The sequence below is a fragment of the Lampris incognitus genome, chromosome 2 (genome assembly GCF_029633865.1).
Source record: "Lampris incognitus isolate fLamInc1 chromosome 2, fLamInc1.hap2, whole genome shotgun sequence".
NCBI classification, from domain to species: Eukaryota; Metazoa; Chordata; class Actinopteri; order Lampriformes; family Lampridae; genus Lampris; species Lampris incognitus.
This window is the reverse complement of record NC_079212.1, coordinates 89,228,395-89,249,526: the sequence shown is the minus strand read 5'-3', so window position 1 is coordinate 89,249,526 and position 21,132 is coordinate 89,228,395. Positions and strand designations below refer to the sequence as shown.

The 21,132-nt window shown below is 47.8% G+C and overlaps 1 protein-coding gene across 1 annotated transcript in view; it reads left to right on the top strand.

Moving 5' to 3' along the window:
• col7a1 (collagen, type VII, alpha 1) overlaps window positions 1-19,751 on the top strand; it is a 107,782-nt gene extending 88,031 nt beyond the window's left edge. Inside the window, exons 95-117 of the mRNA XM_056300476.1 lie at window positions 1,604-1,639; window positions 1,723-1,782; window positions 1,938-1,982; window positions 4,361-4,396; window positions 4,533-4,568; window positions 5,073-5,129; window positions 5,252-5,323; window positions 5,414-5,485; window positions 5,604-5,639; window positions 5,768-5,848; window positions 8,077-8,130; window positions 8,418-8,471; window positions 8,593-8,655; window positions 8,755-8,817; window positions 8,959-9,075; window positions 10,762-10,839; window positions 11,869-11,922; window positions 12,092-12,140; window positions 15,530-15,613; window positions 16,523-16,648; window positions 17,829-18,050; window positions 18,455-18,637; window positions 19,453-19,751. Coding sequence (XP_056156451.1) covers window positions 1,604-1,639; window positions 1,723-1,782; window positions 1,938-1,982; window positions 4,361-4,396; window positions 4,533-4,568; window positions 5,073-5,129; window positions 5,252-5,323; window positions 5,414-5,485; window positions 5,604-5,639; window positions 5,768-5,848; window positions 8,077-8,130; window positions 8,418-8,471; window positions 8,593-8,655; window positions 8,755-8,817; window positions 8,959-9,075; window positions 10,762-10,839; window positions 11,869-11,922; window positions 12,092-12,140; window positions 15,530-15,613; window positions 16,523-16,648; window positions 17,829-18,050; window positions 18,455-18,637; window positions 19,453-19,481 — 1,707 coding nt within the window. The 3' untranslated portion in view covers window positions 19,482-19,751. The remainder of the gene's footprint in view (window positions 1-1,603; window positions 1,640-1,722; window positions 1,783-1,937; window positions 1,983-4,360; window positions 4,397-4,532; window positions 4,569-5,072; window positions 5,130-5,251; window positions 5,324-5,413; window positions 5,486-5,603; window positions 5,640-5,767; window positions 5,849-8,076; window positions 8,131-8,417; window positions 8,472-8,592; window positions 8,656-8,754; window positions 8,818-8,958; window positions 9,076-10,761; window positions 10,840-11,868; window positions 11,923-12,091; window positions 12,141-15,529; window positions 15,614-16,522; window positions 16,649-17,828; window positions 18,051-18,454; window positions 18,638-19,452) is intronic.
• Window positions 19,752-21,132: the final 1,381 nt, after the last annotated feature.

The window sequence follows — 21,132 nt, the reverse complement described above, 5'->3', positions numbered from 1 at the left end:
AATCTTCAATTTCTTAGCAATTTCTCGCATGGAATAGCCTTCATTTCTAAGAACAAGAATAGACTGTCGAGTTTCAGATGAAAGTTCTCTTTTTCTGGCCATTTTGAGCGTTTAATTGACCCCACAAATGTGATGCTCCAGAAACTCAATCTGCTCAAAGAAGTGCCCATCCAACCAATCCAACTTGTGGGAGCTGCTTCTGGAAGCGTGGGATGCAATTTCTCCAGATTACCTCAACAAATTAACAGCTAGAATGCCAAAGGTCTGCAATGCTGTAATTGCTGCAAATGGAGGATTCTTTGACGAAAGCAAAGTTTGATGTAAAAAAAATCTTATTTCAAATACAAATCATTATTTCTAACCTTGTCAATGTCTTGACTCTATTTTCTATTCATTTCACAACATATGGTGGTGAATAAGTGTGACTTTTCATGGAAAACACGAAATTGTTTGGGTGATCCCAAACTTTTGAACGGTAGTGTATATTCCATCTTTCTTTTTAAATTGTAATAACTTTCTTGAGAGCTTTCCATTTGGCCACATTTGGCCTTTGTACCTTTAATGTAGTTTTGTGTAGGACAACGGTAATGGAGATGGTGAAATGCCTTTTGGATATTGACATTACCGAATAGATTTACTCAGTACTTTATGAAACTATCTTGATTACTTTGCAGTTTTGCTTGTATTTGTGTTTTGTTTTTGTTTTACATCAGAAATAAGTCATACATAGAAAAACAAGTCTCAGTTGACAAATCAGCCACTGCCTGAATGCACTAATTAATGAACTGAAACCTTGCACACGTGTATGCCGAAATACATTGATATGCTGTAACGTGATGGAATCTGTTATCGTGTTTCTTCAGGCAATAAAAAAGAGAAATACGGGGCATCCGGGTGGCGTGGCGGTCTATTCCGTTGCCTACCAACACGGGGATCGACGGTTCGAATCCCCGTGTTACCTCCAGCTTGGTTGGGCGTCCCTACAGACACAATTGGCCATGTCTGTGGGTGGGAAGCCGTATGTGGGTATGTGTCGTGGTCGCTGCACTAGCGCCTCCTCTGGTCGGTCGGGGCGCCTGTTCGGGGGGGAGGGGGAACTGGGGGGGAATAGCGTGATCCTCCCACGCACTACATCCCCCTGGTGAAACTCCTCACTGCCAGGTGAAAAGAAGCGGCTGGCGACTCCACATGGATCGGAGGAGGCGTGTGGTAGTCTGCAGCCCTCCCCGGATCGGCAGAGGGGGTGGAGCAGCGAAGAGTGGGGTAATTGACTGGATACAGTTGGGGAGAAAAAAGGGGCAAAAATCCAGAAAAAGAAAAGAAATATGTCAGAATATGATGATGGCTCCTTGATTAGCGTCAACCCCCAAAAGCACTGGTAGGATTTGTCCATGTAGTTTCTGAAGATGATCATCTTCATGGATTGATACTCCTCTCTAGCCAGATTGGTGTCACGGCCATTTCTGAGAAGAATGAAGAAAAAGATGACCAATCAATTTTAAATTATTTCTGTAGAATCAAATTGGGGGTCTGGAAATGTTCTTGTCGATCTTGTCATTTCTAAATTGCAACTCATGTGGTTTATGTGCTGCTTTATTTTCAGGGTTCTATCGGTATTGATGGGGTCAAGGGGGACAAGGTGAGATGGAAACTATTTAAATTCATCAGTGCATGATATTTAGGTGGAAATGGTTCAGTTTATGATGTGTCTTCTTCGGCCAGGGGGAGGTTGGGCTGGGAGTGCCAGGCTCCAGAGGAGAGAGAGGCGATCCGGGGTCGAGAGTAAGACCTTCTTCATCCCTCCGTGCTGCTACAGCAATCTTCTGTCAATGTCCACATGTGGAAGACATACAATCTAACACAAATGTGTGTGTGTCTGTGTCTGTGTCTGTATGTGTTCGTGTTTCCTCTATCTTTTGTCTGTCATGTAATCCAAGGGTGAGGAAGGTCGTGCTGGGTTGGACGGAGAGCGAGGACCCACAGTAAATATCTCCTTTCATCCATTATTCATTCATTCAATTTATTACTGCCATCTTATTGCCCGCGTGTGAATGGACAGCGAGCGTTCCAGACCCAGCTTTCTTTCCAGCTGCTTTGAAGCGCTGCTGAGCCTTAAAGCCGCTTAAGGGACCTTGCGCCCAGCGGTGGGCGATGAAGCAGCACGCTGTTTTAGTTGACTGAGATTCCCAAAAATGTGTTGCGCGGCGCTTGAATGACAAAAGAAAACAATCGTGCACCATTCTGCACGGCCTCCGTTACATCATATATGTTTTGCATTTGTGTATGACCAACATGATCAAAGTAATCAATTTAAATGTAAATAGTGTAAACATATTAAAACATAATAATATACTAATATTGTATACAATTATTTTTATATTATATTATATTATTATCATATAATATTATGACGGATTCAAGGTGGAGGTGGGATACATCAAGGATCGGCTCTGAGCCCTTTCTTGTTTGCAATGGAGATGGACAGGTTGACAGACGGGATCAGGCAGGAGTCTTCGTGGACTATGATGTTTGCGGATGACATTGTGATCTGTAGCGAGAGTAGGGTGCAGGTTGAGGAGAGCCTGGAGAGGTGGAGATATGCACTGGAGAGAAGAGGAATGAAAGTCAGTAGGAGCAAGACAGAATACCTATGTGTGAATGAGAGGGAGGACAGTGGAATGGTGAGGATGCAAGGAGTAGAGGTGATGAAGGCATATGAGTTTAAATACTTGGGGTCAACTGTCCAAAGTAACGGGGAGTGCAGGAGAGAGGTGAAGAAGAGAGTGCAGGCAGGGTGGAGTGGGTGGAGAAGAGTGTCAGGAGTGATTTGCAACAAGGGTACCAACAAGAGTTAAAGGGAAGGTTTACAAGATGGTAGTGAGACCAGCTATGTTATATGGTTTGGAGACAGTGGCACTGACGAAAAGACAGGAGGTGGAGCTGGAGGTGGCAGAGTTGAAGATGATAAGATTTCCGTTGGGAGTGACGAAGAAGGACAGGATTAGGAAGGAGTATATTAGAGGGACAGCTCAGGTTTGACGGTTTGGAGACAAAGCAAGAGAGGCAAGATTGAGATGGCTTGGACATGTGTGGAGGAGAGATGCTGGGTATATTGGGAGAAGGATGCTGAATATGGAGCTGCCAGGGAAGAGGAGAAGAGGAAGGCCAAAGAGGAGGTTTATGGATGTGGTGAGGGAGGACATGCAGGTGGCTGGTGTGACAGAGGAAGATGTAGAAGACAGGAAGAGATGGAAACGGATGATCCGCTGTGGCGACCCCTAACGGGAGCAGCCTAAAGTAGTAGTAGTAGTAGTAGAGTGTAAACATAATATACACATTAGACAAATGCTAGCCTATAAAACTTAAAGTACCTCACTTCCTGTGTGCCAGTAGAGATTTCACGGGAAAGCACAGGACCTGCTCAGCAGTCGACTAATAGGCAAATCAGCAAATCCATGTAACTTTTGTTTTAGTTTCCTTGGGGCTCAGGGGGATATTTTCAACACTAACAATAATTAAGATTTAGTGTTTCACAATGAAAACATTCCCTCATGCAGCTTTAAGAAAGCCATGCCAACAAGCACATCGGCCTCTATGATGCACCCATATGGATATTATCCTCCTGTCTTTGTTACAGGACGATGGGAGACTTTTTTGAACATATTTTCATTCTTAAAATCTGTGGTTCAGTAGAAGTAAAATCAACCAGCACGGTCAGTAATTATTCAAGCCACCTACCCTAAAATGTCATGGAATCGGTGTCCGGGTGGCGTGGCGGTCTATCCCGTTGCCTACCAACACGGGGATCGCCGGTTCGAATCCCCGTGTTTCCTCCGGCTTGGTCGGGCATCCCTACAGACACAATCGGCCATGTCTGCGGGTGGGAAGCCGGATGTGGGTGTGTGTCCTGCCCGCTGCACTAGCGCCTCCTCTGGCCGCTTGGGGTGGGTGGGACTGGGGGGAATAGCGTGATCCTCTCACGCGCTACGTCCCCCTGGTGAAACTCCTCACTGTCAGGTGGAAAGAAACAGCTGGCGACTCCACATGTACGGGAGGAGGCATGTGGTAGTCTGCAGCCCTCCGCAGATCGGCGGCGGGGGGGGGATAAAAAAAATGTCATGGAATTATGATCCATATATAATAATACACGTGTTCCTTACGTTGTCGAGGCGCGGCTCCATCACAGCATGTCCCCCGAAAGATTCTTTACAGCAGTTGTGCTTTCGCCATTGTTAGTCCTCTTAAAGCTGCATCTGCATGTGACTGACATTTTCTTCACATCACTGAGATTTTAGCTGTATATGTTTGACAGAATAAATGATAAATTATGTGTGTGTGTGTGTGTGTGTGTGTTCCTCAGGGGACCCCCGGCAGCCGCGGCGAGCGGGGAGAGAAGGTACGGCAGAAGCAGCCGGTTCTTATTCCCCTCTCCGTGTAGCTTCGCGCTCCCCCCGGTGTGTTGTGCTCATGTGTAACAGTGAATTAAAATGACATGCATGACTGAGACGCCTCGCACTCCATCTTTTTCTCAGGGAGAAGTGGGGCCGCAAGGTGGCAAGGGAGAAAAGGTGTGTTGCATTTTCAAGTCTAATTAACATGTGAACATACCTGGGGTGTGTGTGCGTGCACATGTGAGTGTGCATGTGCAATTGGGCCCACGCAGTGTGTGCGTTTGTTTAATGTGCACAAAGGAGACAAAGGCCATCTCCCTTCTCCACAGATATGGAGAAGGGAGAAAATTGAAACTATTGGTCGAGCGATACGTGATTGACAGGGGAAGTTTGTGAATATGATAATGATAATGAATATGATAGTTAATATCATAATGACTATGGTAATGATAATTAGTATGATAATGATAATATGATAATGAATGATCACGATAATGAATATGATTATATAATGGATATGATAATGATGTGGTATGATAATGATAATGAACAGGCCGCGAAACAGCTGAGCGAGTCAAAGATAAGACAACAGCACAAAGCACGGTGTGTAAATGTAATCCCCACGGTTATGTAGCGCCCCCCGGCTGAGCCGTGTGCTGATGCTCGCGTTATCTCCCACAGGGCGACACTCTGCTGGTGGGAGGACCTCCCGGAGAAAAAGGCAACAAAGGAGAAACTGTCAGTGACCGTCATGAATAGCGCCCATTATTTCTCAGAATAAGAAAACAATGGCGTCGTGCTAATATAGACGTCACTGACATGTTATCGCTAGCCATTTCTTTTCATCTCTCCTCTCCCAGGGAGACAGGGGACCCAAAGGCGTGCAGGGAGAAAAGGGGGCCAAGGGCCAGGAGGGCCCTCCAGGGGAGCAGGTGACCTTGCTTATATTTTGTGACAAAGGCTAAATCATCACACCGTCGGCGATGCTGTTAAACCTTCTGTGTTTGTGCGCCGCACATTAGGGTCTAAGGGGGGAGCCTGGAGAGAGGGGATCCACTGGATTCCAGGGAGCTCGTGGTCCTGGTGGGCAGAAGGCAAGTGACTCCCGGTACTGTTGGCCCTGGTGCACAAAACGCCAGTAGCAGAGTAGCAGAGTGGAGGTTGGTGAATAAAGCCAGCAGCGCTCTCATGGTTTCTGTGCTGTGTTTGCAGGGAGAGGCGGGACAGCCCGGAGTGCCTGGCGAATCAGTGAGTCTTTCATTGCTCCTTCCTTATTTCAACCGATCTATCAAAACGGAGACTCTTTATGTTACCTGTCAGATTACCCGTCACGAGGTAGGCTGAACTCTGAGGATTGACTTCCTGTCTTTCTGCAGGGTTTACCGGGAAAAGACGGCCTGCCGGGGCTTACCGGGGGAAAGGGAGAGATCGGTGTCATTGGAATGCGAGGAACCAAGGTACTGGGTGTGTTTTTGTGTGCGCAAATGCTGACACGCACACCCATAGTGTTAGATTTTCCAAACTAAATAAAATGCACCGTGAGTTTGGTATTAGCCTTGAAGCATCCATGAAGGCTCCCGTGCCATCTTCACCGCAGCAAGAAATTAATGTCATTGCAAAGGACTAGCATAAAGTCGGGAGTCCGCGTAGCGTAGCGGTCGGTCTAGTCCGTTGCCTACCAACACGGGATCGCCTGTTCGAATCCCCGTGTTACGTCCGGCTTGGCCGGGCATTCCCACAGACAGAATTGGCCGTGTCTGCAGGTGGAAAGTGGATGTGGGTATGTGTCCAGGTCGCTGCACTAGCTCCTCCTCTGGTTGATCGGGGTGCCTGTTCAGGGGGGAGGGGGAACTGGAGGGAATAGCGTGATCCTCCCACGTGCTACGTCTCCCTGGTGAAACTCCTCACTGTCAGGTGAAAGGAAGCGGCTGGTGACTCAACATGTATGGGAGGAGGCATGTGGTAGCCTGCAGCCCTCCCTGGATCGGCAGAGGGGGTGGAGCAGAGGCCGGGGCGGCTCGGGGAACGGGGTGATTGGCCAGGTACAACTAGGGAGAAAAGGGGCGGGGGGAGAGTACTAGCATTAAGTCAGACAAATACACTATTTTTCAAGCCTCACACTATGGTTATTTATTTATTTATTTATTTTCACCCTCTTTCTCCCCAATTGTAACCGGCCAATTACCCCACTCTTCCGAGCCGTCCTGGTCGCTGCTTAGCCTCCTCTGCTGATCCGGGGAGGGCTGCAGACTACCACATGCCTCCTGCGATACATGTGGAGTCGCCAGCTGCTTCTTTTCACCTGACAGTGAGGAGTTTCACCAGGGGGACGTAGTGCGTGGGAGTATCACACTATTCCCCCCAGTTCCCCCTCCTCCCTGAGCAGGCGCCCCGACTGACCAGAGGAGGCTCTAGTGCGACGACCAGGACACACACCCACATCTGGCTTCCCACCCACAGACACGGTCAATTCTGTCTGTAGGGACGCCCGACCAAGCTGGAGGCAACACAGGGATTTGAACCAGTGATACCCGTGTTGGTAGGCAACAGAATAGACCGCTACACTACCAGGACACCCCGATTTATACTTGTATTTAGAGTTTGTGTTGTCATTTGTGGATGTGGTTACTGACCACGTAATGCAAGTTAGACTGTTACCCTCCTTGCCATGCAGAATGAATTAAAGTCAACCTCAACAGTGTGAAGGGCAAACTCGGATGAAACCCTCACTGCACGTCAAAAGTTCATTCTCTTTATCTGGTAATAGCTCTGGTGAGTTACAACTATAAGACCCGCCATTATCAGCCATTATCAAGACAATTTAGAAACCACATTGGTACCCAGAATTTCTCAATTTCCCCTTGTCTCTCTGCAGTTGTTGCACTGCTATTGCTTTCACTCGGTTTTGCCGAGATTCATGGTCATCCAAAAAAAATCATCACGCTGTGTCATATCTGATTACTATTTTGGACTTGCTGGCAGGCACTGGGGGCAGCACAGTGGTGCAGTGGTTAGCGCGGTCGCCTCACAGCAAGGAGGTCATGGGTTCGAGCCCCAGGGTTGTCCAACCTTGGGGGTCGTCCCGGGTCATCCTCCGTATGGCGTTTGCATGTTCTCCCCGTGTCTGCGTGGGTTTCCTCCGGGGGCTCCGGTTTCCTCCCACAGTCCAAAGACATGTAGGTCAGGTGAATAGGCCGTACTAAATTGTCCCTAGGTGTGTGTGTGTGTGTGTGTGTGTGTGTGTGTGTGTGTGTGTGTCGGCCCTGTGATGATTCTGGCGGCCTGTCCAGGGTGTCTCCCCGCCTGCCGCCCAATGACTGCTGGGATAGGCTCCAGCATCCCCGCGTTCCTGAGAGCAGGATAAGCGGGTCAGACAATGGATGGATGGCTGGATGGATAGATGGATGGATGGCACTGGTAAAAAAAAAAAAGTAGCAAACAATAAACAACCAAGCGACTAAAAACCGTTGATGATTCACAAGGTGGTAAATATAAATGTGTGTATTTGTGTCTTTGTGCATATGTGTGTGCAAATGGCTTGTGTCTGTTAGCCTTCTTGGCACATGAGAGGACTGTCTGTCTCCGGCGAGGCTCTCTGTCGGACCGAGTTTCTGGTTCAGTGTATTATGTCCTCAGTGACTCATAATCCCCTTCATGTGTCAATGATTAACTTGCGGGTTTCCAGGGCGACCGAGGACCCAAGGGGGCTTGCGGAGCGGATGGACCCAAGGGAGAGAAGGTGAGATAGCGAGTAAGGCAGGAAGATGGTTATAACTTGTAGGGAGCGTAGGAGAAATGAGCAGGAGGAAATAGCATGGTGAGATTTTAAATTAACTCATTTCTTAGCTCCAGAATTTTGACACCACTGGCACTTTTATTTCGTAGAAGACAGAAATGGGTGAAATGTACTTTCAGTGTGCAAGGATGCTGTAGTATAGCGGTTGGCACATGTGGACTTCCTTGTTGTCATTCCAGTACTCTGATAGAAATTCCCATAGGGTTTGAATGAATGTCTTTTACTGTCAGGGTGACGCTGGGATCCACGGGCGGTCAGGCCTACCGGGAAGGAAAGGAGAGCAGGTAGGACTCATCCCTCGGCCACACCACTGGCCCGATCACCATACAGGTCAACATGATGACGATCCTTTGCTTCATATTGCGTGAGAGTGAGCTTCACCTAGTGTGCTCTCTGTGTTCCCAGGGGGATGTCGGTCCTTCAGGGGCCACCGGGACCCCAGGGAAGGAGGGACTTATCGGCCCCAAGGTATACATCTAATGTTTATACGAACTTGTCTTTGTGCAGTTGTTGTCTCTAAATATAAAGTGTAACCGCTTATTTTTGCCTTTTTCTTCTTCTGCGTAGGGCGATCGTGGGTTCGATGGAGTTGAGGGACCCAAAGGCGCAATGGGAGAGAAGGGTGAAAGGGTTAGTTTCTCACCTCGCATCGCTCATGACATCAGACATAACTACAGCTGTTTTAAATGGAACCACATCCAACAGACTTAAACTTCACAACCTGTATATTGAGAATAAATAAACCTTTAACTACGTCTGTGCTTGATGCAGGGACCCCCCGGTATACCTGGACCCCCCGGCCCCAGAGGAGTCGACGGGGTCTCCGGCCTGACTGGCCCTCAGGGACCAGCTGGTGCCAAAGGACCTGAAGGGCTCCAGGGACAGAAGGTATTCTTCTCTAGCTAGATCTTTGTAGTTTAGCTAGTTTGAATAGCAGCTTGTAGCATCGCAAGCTACAGTTTCAAAGCAGCTTCCCCGACCCCATCTTCCAGATAGTATATTATCTAAGTATATTGTTACTGTCCTCCAGATAGTATATTATCTAAGTATATTGCTACTGTCCTCCAGATAGCATATTATCTAAGTATATTGTTACTGTCCTCCAGACAGTATATTATCTAAGTATATTGTTACTGTCCTCCAGATAGTATAAGTATATTGTTACTGTCCTCCAGATAGTATATTATCTAAGTATATTGTTACTGTCCTCCAGATAGCATATTATCTAAGTATTTTGTTACTGTCCTCCAGATAGTATATTATCTAAGTATATTGTTACTGTCCTCCAGATAGTATATTATCTAAGTATATTGTTACTGTCCTCCAGATAGTATAAGTATATTGTTACTGTCCTCCAATAGTATATTATCAAAGTATATTGTTATTGTCCTCCATTAGTATATTATCTAAGTATATTGTTACTGTCCTCCAGATAGTATAAGTATATTGTTATTGTCCTCCAATAGTATATTATCAAAGTATATTGTTATTGTCCTCCATTAGTATATTATCTAAGTATATTGTTACCGTCCTCCAGATAGTATATTATCTAAGTATATTGTTACCGTCCTCCAGATAGTATATTATCTAAGTATATTGTTACCGTCCTCCAGATAGTATGTTATCTAAGTATATTGTTACTGTCCTCCAGATAGTATATATCTAAGTATATTGTTACCGTCCTCCAGATAGTATAAGTATATTGTTATTGTCCTCCAATAGTATATTATCAAAGTATATTGTTATTGTCCTCCATTAGTATATTATCTAAGTATATTGTTACCGTCCTCCAGATAGTATATTATCTAAGTATATTGTTACCGTCCTCCAGATAGTATGTTATCTAAGTATATTGTTACTGTCCTCCAGATAGTATATTATCTAAGTATATTGTTACCGTCCTCCAGATAGTATATTATCTAAGTATATTGTTACTGTCCTCCAGATAGTATATTATCTAACTATATTGTTACTGTCCTCCAATAGTATATTATCAAAGTATATTGTTATTGTCCTCCATTAGTACATTATCTAAGTATATTGTTACTGTCCTCCAGATAGTATATTATCTAAGTATATTGTTACTGTCCTCCAGATAGTATAAGTATATTGTTACTGTCCTCCAATAGTATATCATCAAAGTATATTGTTATTGTCCTCCATTAGTATATTATCTAAGTATATTGTTACTGTCCTCCAGATAGTATAAGTATATTGTTATTGTCCTCCAATAGTATATTGTCAAAGTATATTGTTATTGTCCTCCATTAGTATATTATCTAAGTATATTGTGACTGTCCTCCAGATAGTATATTATCTAACTATATTGTTACTTTCCTACAGATAGTATATTATCTAAGTATATTGTTAATGTCCTCCAGATAGTATAAGTATATTGTTACTGTCCTCCAATAGTATATTATCAAAGTATATTGTTATTGTCCTCCATTAGTATATTATCTAAGTATATTGTTACTGTCCTCCAGATAGTATATTATCAAGTATATTGCTACTGTGTAATCGTTGTTGTTATTTTATCCTTATTGTTATTGTTTTATTATTTCTCTTTGTTAGGGAGAAAGAGGGCCAGCTGGTCCCGCCATGGTGGGCCCTCGTGGTATTCCTGGGATACCAGGGGAGCGAGGAGAACAGGTTGGTGCCATGCTTGTCTGTCAAGCTCTGTTCTCTCTCTTAGATGTGTTCTTCGTCATCACACACATATTTCAGACCTTCTTTGGCGGATGGACATGCAAAGGAACATAATCTAGTCCTCTGATTCTGGTCTTAAACCCATAAAAATTGTCCCTTCACTTGGCACTGATTACAGTTTGTAGCGCTTGCCTGTTGTACCAGCTATAAGGATACGGTTTCATTCTTCAGCGGGGCTGAAGTCAAGCTTCTCTTGTCAGCTGAGCAGTGAGAGCTGAGCACCAGCAGGTCCAGCTGAACAGCTGATGGGAGTTGTTTCAGGAGCCGTGACTCTGTTTGCAGTAGGTTTTCTTTTATTTTTTACGGCTTTTTCCCCCCCAGTCGTATCCGGCCAATTACTCACCTCTTCCGAGCCGTCCCGGTCGCTGCTCCACCCACTCTGCCAATCCGGGGGAGGGCTGCAGACTTCCGCATGCCTCCTCCGATACATGTGAAGTCACCTGCTGCTTCTTTTCACCTGACAGTGAAGAGTTTCGCCAGGGGGACGTAGCACGTGGGAGGATCACACTATTCCCCCCCAGTTCCCCTACCCCCCTGAACAGGCGCCCCAACTAACCAGAGAAGAGGCGCTAGTGCAGCGACCAGGTTACATACCCACATCTGGCTTCCCACCGGCAGACACGGCCAATTGTGTTTGTAGGGATGCCCGACCAAGCTGGAGGTAACGCGGGGATTCAAACCGCCGATCCCCGTGTTGGTAGGCCACAGAATAGCCTGCCACGCCACCCGGACGCTTTTCTTTTTGCAGTAGGTTTTCAAATGGAAATAAGTATAATTAGTGATTCGACGCGTTTGTAGAAGCTCCATCATCACATGAGGTCCCACGCTGGGGGAACCTGGCCTCCCGCCATCAATAATGTACCTACCCCGTGTCTGTCCTGCATCGCAGATGAATGTATGGCTGGTGAGCCGTATGTGAGCCCTCTGTGAGTTGTGCGTGTGTGTGTGTGCTAAAGACTGTCTGTGTTCCAGGGAGAAATGGGCCCAGATGGCGCCAAGGGAGAAAGAGGAGAGCCAGGCATGATGGTCAGTGTTTCATTCCTGCTCCAGGGCCCAAATCTAAAGATGCTTCCACTGGCCAACAGACAAATGCTTAGAAGTACAAACAGGCTAATAAGCAGATTCAACACACACACACCTACACACACACATTCTTCCTGAGAGAGAGGACTGATATATATATTTCTTTATCCAGGAGGATGAGGTCAGAGAATATGTTCGCACGGAGATGAGTCAGCACTGTGGTGAGTCCTCGAGTCACTTTACATTGATAAATTGGAACTGTGTTGTCCCGAATATGAATTTGAGTGGTTCCTCATGAGCCCTGGAGCCACGGCCTCCGCTGAATATCCTCTGTGCCACTGTCGTGCATAGCACAGACACGACAAGAACTGCACAGTCTTCCTCCTCAACCTGACATTTTGTTCTTTCTCTTCTCCCTCTTTGTTTTTTTTGCATCCGTCCTGCTCATGCTGTCTTGACTCAGCTTGTGGAGGTGAGTGAGCAATTAAGCTGCAGCGTGGGGGGGGCGTGATTAGCGTGAGTGACAGTGGTGCATTGAACTGCATTTGTTAGGCGTCTGGCGCAGGAGTATCATTAAGTTGTACTAGCATTCACCCGTTTTAGATCAGCGCAGCACATGATACACAGTCATCTTGTTGCACGCTGACAAAATGAGACCTGACTTCCTGTCACCATCAAGAATAAAAATGCACACAGAACACATTGGCGCCGGCATGTGAAATATGCTGCTGTTTTTTGTTCTCCTTCATGTCAGGTGTGTATTATTTTATGCGGTCTGTTGTGTCTCTGCTTTAAGTTGACTTGTGCAAATTGAAGCCAAGTCCCATGGAGGCGTAGTGGTTCGCACGGTCGCCTCACAGCAACAAGGTCCTGGGTTCCGGGGTGTCCGGGTAGCGTGGCGGTCTATTCTGTTACCTACCAACACGGGGATCACTAGTTCAAATCCCTGTGTTACCTCCAGCTTGGTCGGGCGTCCCTACAGACACAATTGGCCGTGTCTGCGGGTGGGAAGCCGGATGTGGGTATGTGTCCTGGTCGCTCTACTAGCGCCTCCTCTGGTCGGTCGGGGCGCCTGTTCAGGGGGGAGGGGGAACTGGGGGAAATAGCGTGATCCTCCCACGCACTACGTCCCCCTGGTGAAACTCCTCACTGTCAGGTGAAAAGAAGCGACTGGCGACTCCACATGTATGGGAGGAGGCATGTGGTAGTCTGCAGCCCTCCCCGGATTGGCAGAGGGGGTGGAGCAGCGACCTGGACGGCTCGGAAGAGTGGGGTAATTGGCCGGGTACAATTGGGGAGAAAAAGGGGCGGAAAAAAATCCAAAAAAATAAAAAAGGTCCTGGGTTCGAGCCCCGGGGTTGTCCAACCTTGGGGGTCGTCCCGGGTCGTCCTCTGTGTGGAGTTTGCATGTTCTCCCCGTGTCTGCGTGGGTTTCCTCCGGGGGCTCCAGTTTCCTCCCACAGTCCAAAGACATGTACACTACCGTTCAAAAGTTTGGGATCACCCAAACAATTTCGTGTTTTCCATGAAAAGTCACACTTATTCACCACCATATGTTGTGAAATGAATAGAAAATAGAGTCAAGACATTGACAAGGTTAGAAATAATGATTTGTATTTGAAATAAGATTTTTTTTACATCAAACTTTGCTTTCGTCAAAGAATCCTCCATTTGCAGCAATTACAGCATTGCAGACCTTTGGCATTCTAGCTGTTAATTTGTTGAGGTAATCTGGAGAAATTGCACCCCACGCTTCCAGAAGCAGCTCCCACAAGTTGGATTGGTTGGATGGGCACTTCTTTGAGCAGATTGAGTTTCTGGAGCATCACATTTGTGGGGTCAATTAAACGCTCAAAATGGCCAGAAAAAGAGAACTTTCATCTGAAACTCGACAGTCTATTCTTGTTCTTAGAAATGAAGGCTATTCCATGCGAGAAATTGCTAAGAAATTGAAGATTTCCTACACCGGTGTGTACTACTCCCTTCAGAGGACAGCACAAACAGGCTCTAACAGGTACTATTTAATGAAGATGCCAGTTGGGGACCTGTGAGGCGTCTGTTTCTCAAACTAGAGACTCTAATGTACTTATCTTCTTGCTCAGTTGTGCAACGCGGCCTCCCACTTCTTTTTCTACTCTGGTTAGAGCCTGTTTGTGCTGTCCTCTGAAGGGAGTAGTACACACCGGTGTAGGAAATCTTCAATTTCTTAGCAATTTCTCGCATGGAATAGCCTTCATTTCTAAGAACAAGAATAGACTGTCGAGTTTCAGATGAAAGTTCTCTTTTTCTGGCCATTTTGAGCGTTTAATTGACCCCACAAATGTGATGCTCCAGAAACTCAATCTGCTCAAAGAAGTGCCCATCCAACCAATCCAACTTGTGGGAGCTGCTTCTGGAAGCGTGGGGTGCAATTTCTCCAGATTACCTCAACAAATTAACAGCTAGAATGCCAAAGGTCTGCAATGCTGTAATTGCTGCAAATGGAGGATTCTTTGACGAAAGCAAAGTTTGATGTAAAAAAAATCTTATTTCAAATACAAGTCATTATTTCTAACCTTGTCAATGTCTTGACTCTATTTTCTATTCATTTCACAACATATGGTGGTGAATAAGTGTGACTTTTCATGGAAAACACAAAATTGTTTGGGTGATCCCAAACTTTTGAACGGTAGTGTAGGTCAGGTGAATCAGCCGTACTAAATCGTCCCTAGGTGTGAATGTGTGTGTCGGCCCTGTGATGGACTGGCAGCCTGTCCAGGGTGTCTCCCCACCTGCCGCCCAATGACTTCTGGGATAGGCTCCAGCATCCTGCGCCCCCAGAGCAGGATAAGCGGTTGGGATAATGGATGGATGGATGGTCTGTTGTGCCTCTCCTTTAAGCTGATTTGTGCACATTGAAGCCAAGTCCTTGAATAAGTCACTTCTCTTACCTTTGAACACAAGTTTGAGTTTGGGGAGACACACTCCTCCGACACAAAAGTGAGCAGCGCCTTGGCTTCCTGCTGGAGGATCTGCCAGTGTTCATGTGTGAGGCTCGTGGAGCTCAGCTAACCTGAGGAAGCCTGCAGGGCAGCCGTGTGGTCGTGAATAGACAAGCTCGTCTAGAATCAGGTCAGACTCACATTAGATGCGTTTTGATGGTGTGAAGGTTCAGCAGTCAGTGTGTCTCCTTGTGTCTCACTGTGCACCTGCAAGAATTTGCATATCTAGTCTCGCGTCGAGGCAGTAAACTCCCGGTTAAGTCAGCGTGGGTTCGTGACTTGAGTGTGACTCAAGATGACGTGAAAGACTTGAGTCCTGTCTCGTGGTCCCCTGGAGGAGCCTGTGTGTTGGGATGCTGGAGGGGTTTGGTGGTGGTTTGGGGTTGCTGCCTATGTTCAACTCCCAGTGTCTAATTGTCTTACTACCAGAATGTTCTGTGCTTTTTTTGTTTGTTTTTTTTGGTCTTTTGCCCCTTCTGGCCCCCGCCCTACCTCTCCATCTTCTCCCTCACTTCCTTGGCACTTGTTGTTCCCTGTGTTCTCTCCTCTTTTCCCTCGGTGCCCCGCCCACCCACACCCCCCCCCCACTTCTTCTGTTTGCTCCACCCTGTGCTGTCCGGCTCTCTCAGGTTTTAGCTCAGACCTTCGGCCCCGTCCCGCGGGCAGGTCTCGGCCTACACCAGAGCGCCCGCTGGCCCGGAAGGTCGAGGAGGGTGAGTGTGTCCGCCTCCTGTTCTGTCCACCAGCCTTTCCACTGTCTGTCGTCCTGTCTGTCTGTCTGTGTGTCTGTCCATCTGTGTGTCTGTTTTTAACGGCTTTGACTCATCTGTTCTGGAGAGCTCTGGTCACTGGGTGGTTTTCTCATCAAGAAAACAGAGGACTCCATTTTTTTTCTGCCCTGCTTCATTTGAAGCTCTGACTGCATCCTGACAAATTCACTGAAGTGGTCTGGAGGATCTATTCAACATCAGTATATTGACGGGCGTCCGGGTGGCGTGGCGGTCTATTCCGTTGCCTACCAACAGGGGGATCATCGGTCCGAATCCCTGTGTTACCTCCGGCTTAGTCAGACGTCCCTACAGACACAATTAGCCGTGTCTGCTGGTGGGAAGCCAGATGTGGGTATGCGTCCTGGTCGCTGCAATAGCGCCTCCTCTGGTCGGTTGGGGCGCCTGTTCGGGGGGGAGGGGGAACTGGGGGGAATAGTGTGATCCTCCCACGCACTACGTCCGCCTGGTGAATCTCCCCACTGTCAGGTGAAAAGCGGCGGGCGACTCCACATGTATGGGAGGAGGCATGTGGTAGTTTGCAGCCCTCAATGGATCGGCGGGGGGGGGGGGGCAGCAGCCGGGACAGCTCAGAAGAGTGGGGTAATTGGACTGATACAATTGGGGAGAAAAGGGGGAGGGGGGAATCAATATACAGTTCCAAACAGCCCTTCTGTGAGAAGCACAGTAGAAGTTTGTTGGGTTTACCTCAGTATGGCCGATGGGAATTTCTGACCTTCCTTCTGCTTAAGGGAGGCTTTACCCCTGCTTTACCCCTGCTTTACCCCTGCTTTACCCCTGGGGTTGAGCAGGGGGCATTGTCTGATCTTTGTGGCACCACCATTCTGCTTTCAGGACGTGAGCTGCGCGTGGTCGTGAACACACACGACCCCGACTATGAGCACATATACTCCATCGAGACATACGATGAGCCACTAGAGGAGCTGGGCCACCATGGTGCACCTGTTAGCCAGAGGGACGGTACTGTACATCATCACCCCCCCCTGCCCCCCCATGCACCGCATCACATCCTGTGTCTGACACACCTCTGAAATCACTCCACCTTCAACAAGCGCTTTCCCACTCACTGAACACTGCCAAGTCTGTCTCTGCCACCGCCTCCTACCAGCACACCGCCTCCTACCAACACAGCCTCCTACCAGCACACCGCCTCCTACCAACACACAGCCTCCTACCTACCCACCACAACCTACCAACACGCAGCCTCCTCCCTACCTACCACAACCTACCAACACGCAGCCTCCTACCTACCCACCACAATCTACCAACACGCAGCCTCCTACCTACCCACCACAACCTACCAACACACCACCTCCTACCAACACGCAGCCTCCTACCAACACACAGCTTCCTACCTACCCACCACAACCTACCAACACACAGCCTCCTACCTACCCACCACAATCTACCAACACACAGCTTCCTACCTACCCACCACAACCTACCAACACGCAGCCTCCTACCAACACACAGCCTCCTACCAACACACAGCCTCCTACCTACCCACCACAACCTACCAACACACCACAACCTACCCAGCACACAGCCTCCGACCAACACACAGCCTCCCACCTACCCACCACAACCTACCAACACGCCGCCTCCTACCTACCCACCACAATCTACCAACACACAGCTTCCTACCAACACACAGCCTCCTACCAACACGCAGCCTCCTACCAACACACAGCCTCCTACCTACCAACACACAGCCTCCTACCAACACACCACAACCTACCCAGCACACAGCCTCCTACCAACAGACAGCCTCCTACCTACCCACCACAACCTACCAACACACAACCTCCTACAAACACGCATCCTCCTACCTACCCACCACAACCTACCAACACACAGCCTTCTACCAGCACATCACAACCTACCAACACACAACCTCCTACCAACACGCAGCCTGCTACCTACCCACCACAACCTCAGTGTGTGACCTTGGATGTTTTTCGTTTGCATTATTTAGATTATATTTAACTATGTCATGTCGTCCCTGAATGCAGCTTCATAATCACTCATCAATAGTTTTGTGTGTGTGTGTGTGTGTGTGTGTGTGTGTGTGTGTGTGTGTGTGTGTGTGTGTGTGCGTGCATGTGTGTGCGTGTGCGTGCATGCGTGTGTGTGTTGACAGGTGAGGCTGTGAAAGTTGAACCCCAGAAAACAATCAAAGATGAACCAGAGATATCAGCCAGAGTTGTTCCAGATAAGTCAGCCAGATCTGAGGCAGTGAAGTGGGCCAGAGCTGGTGTTCAGACAGCAGCTACAGCTGGTGCTCTGAAGCCAGCCAGAGTTAACCCTCTGAGAACAGCCAAGCCCAAGGCAGCCAGGCCCAAGAGGGATATCGAGGGGGAAGGTAAAGCAGATTTTAAATGGCTGGTTGCATCTGCCAGCCTGGCTGCTGCTGCTGCTGCATGGCCGCTCTGCATGCCACAGACTTTACTAGCTGTCCGGCTGTCGTCTCAATGAGACACGCATGCATCCAGGATGCATAGCAAGTTAAGGTGCGAGAAAACTACCAGCCTCCAAGTCTTTGCTGCTTTTTGTTCAGACTGGCAAGTGTTTGAAACCATGTAGGACTGACTGTCTGCAGCAGTGGTTGCTGGTTGTTTTGCCTTTCTGACAGCTGAAGTCCCCCATCGCTGCTTAACGCTCCACCTAGCTCCTCTTGTCATGCCTGCCTCCCTCTGACTGTGTGTGTGTGTGTGTGTGTGTGTGTGTGTGTGTGTGTGTGTGTGTGTGTGTGTGTGTGTTCTGCAGCTCCAGTAGACCCATGTGGGTTGCCCATGGACGAGGGAAGCTGTGGTCGGTACACGCTGCGTTGGTACTTTAACAGCCAGGTTCGGGCTTGCCGGCCATTCATCTACAGCGGCTGCGAAGGCAACGCCAACCGCTTCCTCCAACCGGAGGAGTGTGAGGAGCTCTGCCTCGGGGAAACCACAGGTACACCCATACACACATACACACACATGCAGCAATACAGACATTCTTCTCTTATGGTCAGCTTGCTAGTGCAGGACCATGTTTGGATGGTGATGGCAGGAACTGCACAGTTGGAGCTTCGTAGTGAATGAGCGATAAATCAACTCCAAAACGGCAAAAAATATTTCAGTTATAGGGGTGTCCAGGTAGTGTAGCAGTCTATTCTGTTGCCTACCAACACAGGTATCGCCGGTTCGAATCCCCGTGTTACCTCTGTCTTGGTCAGGCGTTCCTACAGACACAATTGGCCGTGTCTGCGGGTGGGAAGCCGGATGTGAGTATGTGTCCTGGTTGCTGCACTAGCGCCTCCTCTGGTCGGTCGGGGCGCCTGTTCAGGGGGGAGGGGAGGGGAGGGACTGGGGGGAATAGCGTGATCCTCCCATGCGTTACATCCCCCTGGTGAAACTCCTCACTGTCAGGTGAAAAGAAGCGGCTGGCGACTCCACATGTATGGGAGGAGGCATGTGGTAGTCTGCAGCCCTCCCCGGCTCGGCAGAGGGGATGGAGCAGAGACCGGGATGGCTCGGAAGAGTGGGGTAATTGGCTGGATGCAATTGGGGAGAAAAAACGGGGAAAAAGCCAAAAAAAGAATATGGTTATCCATATCTTCAAGACTCCCCAAAATTTCCGGAATCATGGTCACAGGGGGGCTCCCGTCTTCCACGAGGTGCCACGCCCCCTGCAGTTCAAACCCCCGCACATGTGCAGACAGCAAAAAAACATGTATTCTATGCTCTGTGACATGTGGATTGTACATCCGGTGTTTTATCCCACAGGTGCTGATCCCATAAAGGAAGGACGATGATGAATACCAAGCTTCGGCCTCTTCTTCTTTAGCCTCATGAATGTTAGCTGACCCTCTAAATCGCCGACCGTTCATTACACGGAGACGACCCAGTAATACGCGCAAGGCTCAGCGTTTTCGGTTTTTACCGATTTTCCCTGAACAATACTCAGGTTTTTCACCCGGATTTTATGTTTCCACGGATCCAAAAGTTGTTCCTGTTTGTGTGAGGTTACGCAACAGTGTCCTCTAGTGGCGAAATTCGGCACGCTGGATGGCTTTGAAAAATAAAAAACCGAAAACGCGTGTGCTTGTGCTGCAGTGACTGTAACCGAGTCATAGAAAAGATGGCACGGCGTCCAGTATTCACATCATAGTCAAGTTTCATAGCTAATTATTGTTATTTCCGCAACACAGACGAGTCAGACTACTTGTGTTTGGTACAGTGTGATTGGTGAATTTATCCCACACAGTATTACTCATACTGTATCACCCAGTCATCCTAGCTGGTGTGTTACTAGGTTATGTCCATGCAGTGAATGGCCTGTAGTGAAGAGGGTTACTGAATGTTATTTAAACATTGGCAGGGTTCTGGGTATAGCCTGTTGTTGCTCAAAAGTCAGGGTTTGCATATGTTATTTATTATTTCATTTCAAACCAACCAAATACAGCCCACTTATGTTAGCCGGGTCACAGTGTTGTAGTCCTTGCATCCGTCTGTCCATCTGCCGTCGCACACCAGTGAACAGACTGGTGGCTGCACATGTACAGAGATGCACTGCTGGAAATATGTGTAACTTTCTTATGAAAAGTGCTGAATTTGATATAATAAGGATAATAATAATATGTGTGAAGTATCAAGCACAATATACTGTCAATAACTTGTACATATTTTGTTTTTGGGGGGGTATTTTGTGTCTAGTCGTGACTGCATGTTTCCCTGCGAGAGAAAAGGTGCTATCTGTTCAGAAGGTATTTTTCTACTGTTTGCTGACGATACTTGTGTTTATTTTATTGTCTGTTCCTCTGGGGATACGAGCACAGAACATCTCGTCTCTGTCGTCAAGTCGGTTTTATTTGTACAGCCCAATATCACAAGTTACAAATCTGCCCAGAGGGGCTCTACGGCAACACAACATCCTGTCCTTAGATCCTCACATTGGATAAGGAACAACTCCCACAAAAAAAAAACCCTTTGTTTTATTTTCTTTCCCTTTGTTTTCTCTGTTTTTTTGTTTTGTTTTGTTCTTTTTGTTGCGTTATCAAACATTTATAATGAACATTTTAAATAAACCAAATATCAGAATAAACACAAATTCGCGTCCTCTCTCTTACTTCCAGGCGTTCAGGTGTTGATGTTATCCAGAACAGTTCCTACTAAGTATGAGCATGGGGGAGTCGGGTGTCTCTCGTTTTACCAGGACATTAAGTTCACCTTTAGGTTGGGGGCATCCGGGTGACGTGGTGGTCTATTCCGTTGACTACCAACACGGGGATCTGCGGTTCGAATCCCTGTGTTACCTCCGGCTTGGTCGGGCGTCCCTACAGACACCATTGGCCGTGTCTGCGGGTGGAAAGCCGGATGTGGGTATGTGTCCTGGTTGCTGCACTAGCGCCTCCTGTGGTCGGTCGGGGCACCTGTTCGTTGGGGAACTGGGGGGGAATAGCGTGA